Source organism: Pseudophryne corroboree (assembly GCF_028390025.1).
Source record: "Pseudophryne corroboree isolate aPseCor3 chromosome 6 unlocalized genomic scaffold, aPseCor3.hap2 SUPER_6_unloc_1, whole genome shotgun sequence".
In the NCBI taxonomy this organism is placed as follows: Eukaryota; Metazoa; Chordata; class Amphibia; order Anura; family Myobatrachidae; genus Pseudophryne; species Pseudophryne corroboree.
The window spans coordinates 983,399-997,487 of NW_026967602.1; the positions used below are offsets into that span (position 1 = coordinate 983,399).

A 14,089-nucleotide genomic window follows, 5' to 3' on the forward strand; every position below is an offset into this window, starting at 1 on the left:
GCTTGTTCCACAGCACCATGGGTGGTTGTCCTACAGCTGCTGACGCTGGGTGTCCTTATACCATCAGTCTCCCTCCTTCCCCTCTACGTCTGCCGCACAACTGGAATATCCGGTCAGATGCAGTACTCCCACACCTTCTGTTGTGCTGTCTTGGCCAATACGTATTTATGTGGGTTTGGGTGGGTGCTAATAATAATAATATTTTTATTTCTATAGCGCTCTTTCTCAGCACTCAAGTCGCTTTACAGCTGCGCAGACATAATAAGAAACCTAGTGCGCACAGTGAGCATTATGCAGGGTTGGTGTAGGCATTTTGGGTTGTGTACTTCACCCTCACAAGGTACCAGGTGTGGCAGCCATCTTGGGCGTGCTGCGTAGGATTACCCTGGGTGGAATAGTCCACCCCTAGAAGAGATGACACAAAAATGGGGGAGATTGCAGCGTCCTAATGCTCAGTGTAGCGTCCCAACAAAACCGTCAGGTCCATGTATTTTCATCCCATCCACAAGCGTACCAGATGAGGCAGCCATGTTGGATGCACTATGACGGTTACACTGTGGGAGGTGAGCCATACAAGGGCCCAGGGCATATAGGGGAAAACTGACCCCTATGTAGTAGTATGATGTACCCTGTGCAGAAAGACCCGTGTGAAGTACATCCTGCCCGCAGAGGAACCATCCTAGGCAGCCATCTTGGGCGTGCTGCGTAGGATTACCCTGGGTGGAATAGTCTACCCCTACAATTATATATGTCCTGGTTTCATGGGAGCAGAACGGGTGGGTGTGAGAAGGTGGGGAGCACACTAATGTCTGATGGAAACGCCTTTGCTGAGCCTGGTCCTGGTCCATTTAATGTGCCCCAAACGGGGCGACTGTTTACCAATAGGTTTCCAGCCATGGAAAGAGGGGTCTCAAGTAATGGAAAGGTGCAACGTAGTATCCTGGCGCTATATACAAAGAATCACACAGCTCCTGAGAGGTTACTGAGAGAGGGGGTATTATTCCTGACGCCCCTGTGGCATTGTGTGTTGTTGGGGGTCTGCGCGGCTGTACTGATATAGAGGAAATCCATGGCGTACGTTGTGTTATAGTGAAAAAGGAGACAAAGGATTTGAATTGCGCTCAGGTTATTGCTGAAAGAATGGAAGCGTTAGATAGTATTTCACCGGTGTCCTCTGCAGTAGTGCCGAAAGGGGGGGGAGGGGGAGTGCCGAGAGGGGGGGGGGGCAGGCCTGACGGAGGGTAATAATCTGGTTTAACATTTGCACAAAATAAGAATTAACGTAAAATTAGTTTCCGTCGCTTCTTCTTAACAACGCGTCTACCGGCCCAGCTCTCTGCTTCCTCAGGCCTTGGGTGTAAATATAATGGGCACTGGTGGAAAATGGGAGAAAGGTGCTGGACAGTGGCGGGTTTTACCTATGGGCTACAGCTACCCCAGTAATATCTGGCACCCGCAGGGACTGCCGAGCAGTGGCAGTGACTTCCCATAGGAAACGCTCACAGCTAACCACAGCCAGTCCACCTGCAGTAGCAGAGATAGAGCTCCCCACTCCCATGCTATGACGTCAGCCCTATCTGGCTTCTTTGGGCTGCAGCTGATGCAGTCTCTAGAAGCCAGTCTGTTTAGCTGCACCGGTCCTTAGCCATGCCCCCCATGCCTCTTGACCTAAACCTCGCATCCCAGTAACATCAGCCATCAATCACCGGGAGAGAAGGGAGGAGAGGGCTGCAGACCCCCCCCCGGCCAGACAGGTATTGAGCTGCCGCTGGTGCTGGAGCTATTTTCCTGGAGTGCTGAATATGCGCAATAGAGAAAAAAACAGCAGCATGGCACCAGTGCTATATGCATAGTGTTATGTATGGGCATTGGCCTCTGGTACAGTGCATGCACCAGAGAGTAGGAGGGGCTTGCACAGATCCTGCACAGGGGCCCACTCCTCTCCTGAACTGCCCCTATGCCACCTGGTATTTATGGTCTTCTTCTCCTTTATGAATAGAACACAATGTACACTACGATTCTCTTTGTTGGTTCATGCATTGTTACTCCACACAACATACAGGCAAATCACCCTGCAAAACCATTGGATAGGGTCAGAAGTCATACTCTATGGGGAGAATATGGGGGGGATTTACTAAATCAGAGCTTCTCAAACGCCGTCCTCAAGGCACCCCAACGCTCCAGGATTTAGGTATATCCCTTGCTCAGCACAGATGGTTAAATCAGATTGACTGAGGAGCTAATTAGTCACCCGTGGCCAAGCATAGATATACTTAAAACGTGGACTGTTGGGGTGCCTTGAGGACCGCGTTTGAGAATGTCTGTACTAAAGCTTCTAAAACAGACAAGTGGTGGTGTTGCCTATAGCAACCAATCAGATATTGTCTATTATTCTCTAGAATGCAGCAGAGAAACGCTATGTCTAACACCAATCTACCTCCGATGTATTCATGCCTATGGGGGAGGTGTATCAAGCCTTCTAATGAGGAGAGGTGGAGACGTTGCCAAAAGCAACTAAAATGCTTCTGCCTCTCATTTATCTAGTAACTTCTATAAAGTGCTATGTAGACTTAGCTTGGTTGCTATTGGCAACTCATTACACTGTCCTAATCACCCCCTAATATGTAATTTTATATTTCTATCAAAAATAGTGGTGATCCTGATGGTGGTGTTAGTGATAGCAGTGGTGTTAGTGATAGTGATGTTGATGATAATTGTAGTGGTCACAATGATGGTGGTGATAATAGTGGTGATAAGGAAGGCTGTGCTTTGATAACAGTGGTGGTAGTGATGGTGGTGAAAATAGTGGTGATAAGGATGGTTGGTGTTGGTGATAATAGTGGAGTTGGTAATAGCAGTGGTGATGATAATGATGGTGGTGTTGGTGATAATGGTGATAATAATGGTGATGTTAGTGATTGTAATAGTGATGTTTATGGTGTTGGTGATTTAGTGGTGTTGGTAATAGTAGTGGTGGTGATAATGGTGATAATAATGGTGATGGTGGTGTTAGTGATTGTAATAGTGATGTTTATGGTGTTGGTGATTTAGTGGTGTTGGTAATAGTAGTGGTGGTGATAATGGTGATAATAATGGTGATGGTGGTGTTAGTGATTGTAATAGTGATGTTTATGGTGTTGGTGATTTAGTGGTGTTGGTAATAGTAGTGGTGGTGATAATGGTGATAATAATGGTGATGGTGGTGTTAGTGATTGTAATAGTGATGTTTATGGTGTTGGTGATTTAGTGGTGTTGGTAATAGTAGTGATGGTGATAATGGTGATAATAATGGTGATGGTGGTGTTAGTGATTGTAATAGTGATGTTTATGGTGTTGGTGATTTAGTGGTGTTGGTAATAGTAGTGGTGGTGATAATGGTGATAATAATGGTGATGGTGGTGTTAGTGATTGTAATAGTGATGTTTATGGTGTTGGTGATATTGTGGTTGTAATGATGTTGATAATGGTGATAATAACAGTAGTAATGGTGATACCAGGCTTTATAATGACACATAGTAATCCGGCTTTCTCTTATCTTTCAGGGCAGCCAGTTCTTGGTTAATCAGACTCGTAAGTTCTTCATGATACTGTATATAAACTGACGCTTAGCCTATGGGGATCTTAGGACACATTATGGTGACAGTGACACATCTGGGTAATTAGCGGTGCGATGTCTTGACTGCTTTAATGAGGGTCACACACAGCGTTCCCGGCTCAGATGAGACAAATGGAGATTTACTGTCAGAATAAATGAGAAACACAAACAGCCTACAGTATACTCATTCATGGCACTAGCTCACTGCCTGTCCTCTATGTACAGTGTGCAGCTATAGTAGTCTGCATGCAGTGTCTCAAATAAAGCCTCAGCCCTGTCACTCATGGGTGTAGCCAGCCTGGTCTCTGACTTATCGCTCCTCAGCCCCACCCGGGCTCTGTACACCCGCTCTTGTCTTCCGGACTGTCTGCACTCGGCAGTAGCCGCTCTGGTCTGCCACTACCCCAACCGGGCTGTAGACACAGGCAGCATTCTCAGATGACTACCCAGCCCTTGTTGGACTGGTTCCACTGGGCAGCCATTAGGTGTGGTCACAGCGGCCCTTATTTCTCTTTGATGGTGGATCCCTCCAGCCCTACACAGAATCCATGGCTCACTACTGCCATCTACCTTGATACTGCTACAGTGACATTGTGGAGGCCCATCTACCACGGCATGGTGACCTCTGTCAGACAGGATCCTACACTAACACTATATAACCTTACTGTGTGCCTCTGTAATACACGTTATACTGCTACAGTGACATTGTGGAGGCCCATCTACCACGACATGGTGACCTCTGTCAGACAGGAGCCTACACTAACACTATATAACCTTACTGTGTGCCTCTGTAATACACGTTATACTGCTACAGTGACATTGTGGAGGCCCATCTACCACGGCATGGTGACCTCTGTCAGACAGGATCCTACACTAACACTATATAACCTTACTGTGTGCCTCTGTAATACACGTTATACTGCTACAGTGACATTGTGGAGGCCCATCTACCACGACATGGTGACCTCTGTCAGACAGGAGCCTACACTAACACTATATAACCTTACTGTGTGCCTCTGTAATACACGTTATACTGCTACAGTGACAGTGTGGAGACCCATCTACCACGGCATGGTGACCTCTGTCAGACGAGAGCCTACACTAACACTATATAACCTTACTGTGCGCCTCTGTAATACACGTTATACTGCTAGAGTGACATTGTGGAGGCCCATCTACCACGGCATGGTGACCTCTGTCAGACAGGAGCCTACACTAACACTATATAACCTTACTGTGTGCCTCTGTAATACACGCTATACTGCTACAGTGACATTGTGGAGGCCCATCTACCACGGCATGGTGACCTCTGTCAGACAGGAGCATACACTAACACTATATAACCATACTGTGTGCCTCTGTAATACACGTTATACTGCTACAGTGACATTGTGGAGGCCCATCTACCACGGCAAGGTGACCTCTGTCAGACAGGAGCCTACACTAACACTATATAACCTTACTGTGTGCCTGTGTAATACACGTTATACTGCTACAGTGACATTGTGGAGGCCCATCTACCACGGCATGGTGACCTCTGTCAGACAGGAGCCTACACTAACACTATAAAACCTTACTGTGTGCCTCTGTAATACACGTTATACTGCTACAGTGACATTGTGGAGGCCCATCTACCACGGCATGGTGACCTCTGTCAGACAGGAGCCTACACTAACACTATATAACCTTACTGTGTGCCTCTGTAATACACGTTATACTGCTACAGTGACATTGTGGAGGCCCATCTACCACGGCAAGGTGACCTCTGTCAGACAGGAGCCTACACTAACACTATATAACCTTACTGTGTGCCTCTGTAATACACGTTATACTGCTACAGTGACATTGTGGAGGCCCATCTACCACGGCATGGTGACCTCTGTCAGACAGGAGCCTACACTAACACTATATAACCTTACTGTGTGCCTCTGTAATACACGTTATACTGCTACAGTGACATTGTGGAGGCCCATCTACCACGGCATGGTGACCTCTGTCAGACAGGAGCCTACACTAACACTATATAACCTTACTGTGTGCCTCTGTAATACACGTTATACTGCTACAGTGACATTGTGGAGGCCCATCTACCACGGCATGGTGACCTCTGTCAGACAGGAGCCTACACTAACACTATATAACCTTACTGTGTGCCTCTGTAATACACGTTATACTGCTACAGTGACATTGTGGAGGCCCATCTACCACGGCATGGTGACCTCTGTCAGACAGGATCCTACACTAACACTATATAACCATACTGTGTGCCTCTGTAATACACGTTATACTGCTACAGTGACATTGTGGAGGCCCATCTACCAATGCATGGTGACCTCTGTCAGATCGGAGCCTACACTATCACTATATAACCTTACTGCAAGCCTCTGTAACACACGTTATACTGCTACAGTGACATTGTGGAGGCCCATTTACCACGGCATGGTGACCTCTGTCAGACAGGAGCCTACACTAACACTATATAACCTTACTGTGTGCCTCTGTAATACACGTTATACTGCTACAGTGACATTGTGGAGGCCCATCTACCACGGCATGGTGACCTCTGTCAGACAGGAGCCTACACTAACACTATATAACCATACTGTGTGCCTCTGTAATACACGTTATACTGCTACAGTGACATTGTGGAGGCCCATCTACCACGGCATGGTGGCCTCTGTCAGACAGGAGCCTACACTAACACTATATAACCTTACTGTGTGCCTGTGTAATACACGTTATACTGCTACAGTGACATTGTGGAGACCCATTTACCACGGCATGGTGACCTCTGTCAGACGAGAGCCTACACTAACACTATATAACCTTACTGTGTGCCTCTGCAATACACGTTATACTGCTACAGTGACATTGTGGAGGCCCATCTACCACGGCAAGGTGACCTCTGTCAGACAGGAGCCTACACTAACACTATATAACCTTACTGTGTGCCTCTGTAATACACGTTATACTGCTACAGTGACATTGTGGAGGCCCATCTACCACGGCATGGTGACCTCTGTCAGACAGGAGCCTACACTAACACTATATAACCTTACTGTGTGCCTCTGTAATACACGTTATACTGCTACAGTGACATTGTGGAGGCCCATCTACCACGGCATGGTGACCTCTGTCAGACAGGAGCCTACACTAACACTATATAACCTTACTGTGTGCCTCTGTAATACACGTTATACTGCTACAGTGACATTGTGGAGGCCCATCTACCACGGCATGGTGACCTCTGTCAGACAGGAGCCTACACTAACACTATATAACCATACTGTGTGCCTCAGTAATACACGTTATACTGCTACAGTGACATTGTGGAGGCCCATCTACCACGGCAAGGTGACCTCTGTCAGACAGGAGCCTACACTAACACTATATAACCATACTGTGTGCCTCTGTAATACACGTTATACTGCTACAGTGACATTGTGGAGGCCCATCTACCACGGCATGGTGACCTCTGTCAGACAGGAGCCTACACTAACACTATATAACCATACTGTGTGCCTCTGTAATACACGTTATACTGCTACAGTGACATTGTGGAGGCCCATCTACCACGGCATGGTGACCTCTATCAGACAGGAGCCTACACTAACACTATATAACCATACTGTGTGCCTCTGTAATACACGTTATACTGCTACAGTGACATTGTGGAGGCCCATCTACCAATGCATGGTGACCTCTGTCAGATGGGAGCCTACACTATCACTATATAACCTTACTGCAAGCCTCTGTAACACACGTTATACTGATACAGTGACATTGTGGAGGCCCATCTACCACGGCATGGTGACCTCTGTCAGACAGGAGCCTACACTAACACTATATAACCTTACTGTGTGCCTCTGTAATACACGTTATACTGCTACAGTGACATTGTGGAGGCCCATCTACCACGGCATGGTGACCTCTGTCAGACAGGAGCCTACACTAACACTATATAACCATACTGTGTGCCTCTGTAATACACGTTATACTGCTACAGTGACATTGTGGAGGCCCATCTACCACGGCATGGTGGCCTCTGTCAGACAGGAGCCTACACTAACACTATATAACCTTACTGTGTGCCTGTGTAATACACGTTATACTGCTACAGTGACATTGTGGAGACCCATCTACCACGGCATGGTGACCTCTGTCAGACGAGAGCCTACACTAACACTATATAACCTTACTGTGTGCCTCTGTAATACACGTTATACTGCTACAGTGACATTGTGGAGGCCCATCTACCACGGCATGGTGACCTCTGTCAGACAGGAGCCTACACTAACACTATATAACCATACTGTGTGCCTCTGTAATACACGTTATACTGCTACAGTGACATTGTGGAGGCCCATCTACCACGGCAAGGTGACCTCTGTCAGACAGGAGCCTACACTAACACTATATAACCATACTGTGTGCCTCTGTAATACACGTTATACTGCTACAGTGACATTGTGGAGGCCCATCTACCACGGCATGGTGACCTCTGTCAGACAGGAGCCTACACTAACACTATATAACCATACTGTGTGCCTCTGTAATACACGTTATACTGCTACAGTGACATTGTGGAGGCCCATCTACCACGGCATGGTGACCTCTGTCAGACAGGAGCCTACACTAACACTATATAACCATACTGTGTGCCTCTGTAATACACGTTATACTGCTACAGTGACATTGTGGAGGCCCATCTACCACGGCATGGTGACCTCTGTCAGACAGGAGCCTACACTAACACTATATAACCATACTGTGTGCCTCTGTAATACACGTTATACTGCTACAGTGACATTGTGGAGGCCCATCTACCACGGCAAGGTGACCTCTGTCAGACAGGAGCCTACACTAACACTATATAACCTTACTGTGTGCCTCTGTAATACACGTTATACTGCTACAGTGACATTGTGGAGGCCCATCTACCACGGCATGGTGACCTCTGTCAGACAGGAGCCTACACTAACACTATATAACCATACTGTGTGCCTCTGTAATACACGTTATACTGCTACAGTGACATTGTGGAGGCCCATCTACCAATGCATGGTGACCTCTGTCAGATGGGAGCCTACACTATCACTATATAACCTTACTGCAAGCCTCTGTAACACACGTTATACTGCTACAGTGACATTGTGGAGGCCCATTTACCACGGCATGGTGACCTCTGTCAGACAGGAGCCTACACTAACACTATATAACCTTACTGTGTGCCTCTGTAATACACGTTATACTGCTACAGTGACATTGTGGAGGCCCATCTACCACGGCATGGTGACCTCTGTCAGACAGGAGCCTACACTAACACTATATAACCATACTGTGTGCCTCTGTAATACACGTTATACTGCTACAGTGACATTGTGGAGGCCCATCTACCACGGCATGGTGGCCTCTGTCAGACAGGAGCCTACACTAACACTATATAACCTTACTGTGTGCCTGTGTAATACACGTTATACTGCTACAGTGACATTGTGGAGACCCATTTACCACGGCATGGTGACCTCTGTCAGACGAGAGCCTACACTAACACTATATAACCTTACTGTGTGCCTCTGCAATACACGTTATACTGCTACAGTGACATTGTGGAGGCCCATCTACCACGGCAAGGTGACCTCTGTCAGACAGGAGCCTACACTAACACTATATAACCTTACTGTGTGCCTCTGTAATACACGTTATACTGCTACAGTGACATTGTGGAGGCCCATCTACCACGGCATGGTGACCTCTGTCAGACAGGAGCCTACACTAACACTATATAACCTTACTGTGTGCCTCTGTAATACACGTTATACTGCTACAGTGACATTGTGGAGGCCCATCTACCACGGCATGGTGACCTCTGTCAGACAGGAGCCTACACTAACACTATATAACCTTACTGTGTGCCTCTGTAATACACGTTATACTGCTACAGTGACATTGTGGAGGCCCATCTACCACGGCATGGTGACCTCTGTCAGACAGGAGCCTACACTAACACTATATAACCATACTGTGTGCCTCAGTAATACACGTTATACTGCTACAGTGACATTGTGGAGGCCCATCTACCACGGCAAGGTGACCTCTGTCAGACAGGAGCCTACACTAACACTATATAACCATACTGTGTGCCTCTGTAATACACGTTATACTGGTACAGTGACATTGTGGAGGCCCATCTACCACGGCATGGTGACCTCTGTCAGACAGGAGCCTACACTAACACTATATAACCATACTGTGTGCCTCTGTAATACACGTTATACTGCTACAGTGACATTGTGGAGGCCCATCTACCACGGCATGGTGACCTCTGTCAGACAGGAGCCTACACTAACACTATATAACCATACTGTGTGCCTCTGTAATACACGTTATACTGCTACAGTGACATTGTGGAGGCCCATCTACCAATGCATGGTGACCTCTGTCAGATGGGAGCCTACACTATCACTATATAACCTTACTGCAAGCCTCTGTAACACACGTTATACTGATACAGTGACATTGTGGAGGCCCATCTACCACGGCATGGTGACCTCTGTCAGACAGGAGCCTACACTAACACTATATAACCTTACTGTGTGCCTCTGTAATACACGTTATACTGCTACAGTGACATTGTGGAGGCCCATCTACCACGGCATGGTGACCTCTGTCAGACAGGAGCCTACACTAACACTATATAACCATACTGTGTGCCTCTGTAATACACGTTATACTGCTACAGTGACATTGTGGAGGCCCATCTACCACGGCATGGTGGCCTCTGTCAGACAGGAGCCTACACTAACACTATATAACCTTACTGTGTGCCTGTGTAATACACGTTATACTGCTACAGTGACATTGTGGAGACCCATCTACCACGGCATGGTGACCTCTGTCAGACGAGAGCCTACACTAACACTATATAACCTTACTGTGTGCCTCTGTAATACACGTTATACTGCTACAGTGACATTGTGGAGGCCCATCTACCACGGCATGGTGACCTCTGTCAGACAGGAGCCTACACTAACACTATATAACCATACTGTGTGCCTCTGTAATACACGTTATACTGCTACAGTGACATTGTGGAGGCCCATCTACCACGGCAAGGTGACCTCTGTCAGACAGGAGCCTACACTAACACTATATAACCATACTGTGTGCCTCTGTAATACACGTTATACTGCTACAGTGACATTGTGGAGGCCCATCTACCACGGCATGGTGACCTCTGTCAGACAGGAGCCTACACTAACACTATATAACCATACTGTGTGCCTCTGTAATACACGTTATACTGCTACAGTGACATTGTGGAGGCCCATCTACCACGGCATGGTGACCTCTGTCAGACAGGAGCCTACACTAACACTATATAACCATACTGTGTGCCTCTGTAATACACGTTATACTGCTACAGTGACATTGTGGAGGCCCATCTACCAATGCATGGTGACCTCTGTCAGATGGGAGCCTACACTATCACTATATAACCTTACTGCAAGCCTCTGTAACACACGTTATACTGATACAGTGACATTGTGGAGGCCCATCTACCACGGCATGGTGACCTCTGTCAGACAGGAGCCTACACTAACACTATATAACCTTACTGTGTGCCTCTGTAATACACGTTATACTGCTACAGTGACATTGTGGAGGCCCATCTACCACGGCATGGTGACCTCTGTCAGACAGGAGCCTACACTAACACTATATAACCATACTGTGTGCCTCTGTAATACACGTTATACTGCTACAGTGACATTGTGGAGGCCCATCTACCACGGCATGGTGGCCTCTGTCAGACAGGAGCCTACACTAACACTATATAACCTTACTGAGTGCCTGTGTAATACACGTTATACTGCTACAGTGACATTGTGGAGACCCATCTACCACGGCATGGTGACCTCTGTCAGACGAGAGCCTACACTAACACTATATAACCTTACTGTGTGCCTCTGTAATACACGTTATACTGCTACAGTGACATTGTGGAGGCCCATCTACCACGGCATGGTGACCTCTGTCAGACAGCAGCCTACACTAACACTATATAACCTTACTGTTTGCCTCTGTAATACACGTTATACTGCTACAGTGACATTGTGGAGGCCCATCTACCACGGCATGGTGACCTCTGTCAGACGAGAGCCTACACTAACACTATATAACCATACTGTGTGCCTCTGTAATACACGTTATACTGCTACAGTGACATTGTGGAGGCCCATCTACCACGGCATGGTGACCTCTGTCAGACAGGAGCCTACACTAACACTACATAACCTTACTGTGTGCCTCTGTAATACACGTTATACTGCTACAGTGACATTGTGGAGGCCCATCTACCACGGCATGGTGACCTCTGTCAGACGAGAGCCTACACTAACACTATATAACCTTACTGTGTGCCTCTGTAATACACGTTATACTGATACAGTGACATTGTGGAGACCAATCTACCACGGCATGGTGACCTCTGTCAGACGAGAGCCTACACTAACACTATATAACCTTACTGTGTGCCTCTGTAATACACGTTATACTGCTACAGTGACATTGTGGAGGCCCATCTACCATGGCATGGTGACCTCTGTCAGACAGGAGCCTACACTAACACTATATAACCTTACTGTGTGCCTCTGTAATACACGTTATACTGCTACAGTGACATTGTGGAGGCCCATCTACCATGGCATGGTGACCTCTGTCAGACAGGAGCCTGCACTAACACTATATAACCTTACTGTGTGCCTCTGTAATACACGTTATACTGCTACAGTGACATTGTGGAGTCCCATCTACCACGGCATGGTGACCTCTGTCAGACGAGAGCCTACACTAACACTATATAACCTTACTGTGTGCCTCTGTAATACACGTTATACTGCTACAGTGACATTGTGGAGGCCCGTCTACCATGACATGGTGACCTCTGTCAGACAGGAGCCTACACTAACACTATATAACCATACTGTGTGCCTCTGTAATACACGTTATACTGCTACAGTGACATTGTGGAGGCCCATCTACCACGGCATGGTGACCTCTGTCAGACGAGAGCCTACACTAACACTATATAACCTTACTGTGTGCCTCTGTAATACACGTTATACTGCTACAGTGACATTGTGGAGGCCCATCTACCACGGCATGGTGACCTCTGTCAGACGAGATCCTACACTAACACTATTTAACCTTACTGTGTGCCTCTGTAATACACGTTATACTGCTACAGTGACATTGTGGAGGCCCATCTACCACGGCATGGTGACCTCTGTCAGACGAGATCCTACACTAACACTATATAACCTTACTGTGTGCCTCTGTAATACACGTTATACTGCTACAGTGACATTGTGGAGACCCATCTACCACGGCATGGTGACCTCTGTCAGACAAGAGCCTACACTAACACTATATTACCTTACTGTGTGCCTCTGTAATACACGTTATACTGCTACAGTGACATTGTGGAGGCCCATCTACCACGGCATGGTGACCTCTGTCAGACGATAGCCTGCACTAACACTATATAACCTTACTGTGTGCCTCTGTAATACACGTTATACTGCTACAGTGACATTGTGGAGACCCATCTACCACGGCATGGTGACCTCTGTCAGACAGGAGCCTACACTAACACTATATAACCTTACTGTGTGCCTCTGTAATACACGTTATACTGCTACAGTGATATTGTGGAGACCCATCTACCATGGCATGGTGACCTCTGTCGGACGAGAGCCTACACTAACACTATATAACCTTACTGTGTGCCTCTGTAATACACGTTATACTGCTACAGTGACATTGTGGAGACCCATCTACCACGGCATGGTGACCTCTGTCAGACAGGAGCCTACACTAACACTCTATAACCTTAGTGTGTGCCTCTGTAATACACGTTATACTGCTACAGTGACATTGTGGAGGCCTATCTACCATGGCATGGTGACCTCTGTCAGACAGGAGCCTACACTAACACTATATAACCTTACTGTGTGCCTCTGTAATACACGTTATACTGCTACAGTGACATTGTGGAGGCCCGTCTACCACGGCATGGTGACCTCTGTCAGACGAGAGCCTACACTAACACTATATAACCTTACTGTGTGCCTCTGTAATACACGTTATACTGCTACAGTGACATTGGGGAGGCCCATCTACCACGGCATGGTGACCTCTGTCAGACAGGAGGCTACACTAACACTATATAACCTTACTGTGTGCCTCTGTAATACACGTTATACTGCTACAATGACATTGTGGAGGCCCATCTACCACGGCATGGTGACCTCTGTCAGACAGGAGCCTACACTAACACTATATAACCTTACTGTGTGCCTGTGTAATACACGTTATACTGCTACAGTGACATTGTGGAGGCCCATCTACCACGGCATGGTGACCTCTGTCAGACAGGAGCCTACACTAACACTATATAACCTTACTGTGTGCCTCTGTAATACACGTTAT

General features: G+C 47.0%; 1 protein-coding gene across 1 annotated transcript in view; it reads left to right on the forward strand.

The window, feature by feature from the left end:
• Positions 1-14,089, forward strand: part of LOC134985603 (phospholipid scramblase 2-like) — a 212,878-nt gene that overhangs the window by 92,830 nt on the left and 105,959 nt on the right. Inside the window, exon 3 of the mRNA XM_063950419.1 lies at positions 3,543-3,570. Coding sequence (XP_063806489.1) covers positions 3,543-3,570 — 28 coding nt within the window. The remainder of the gene's footprint in view (positions 1-3,542; positions 3,571-14,089) is intronic.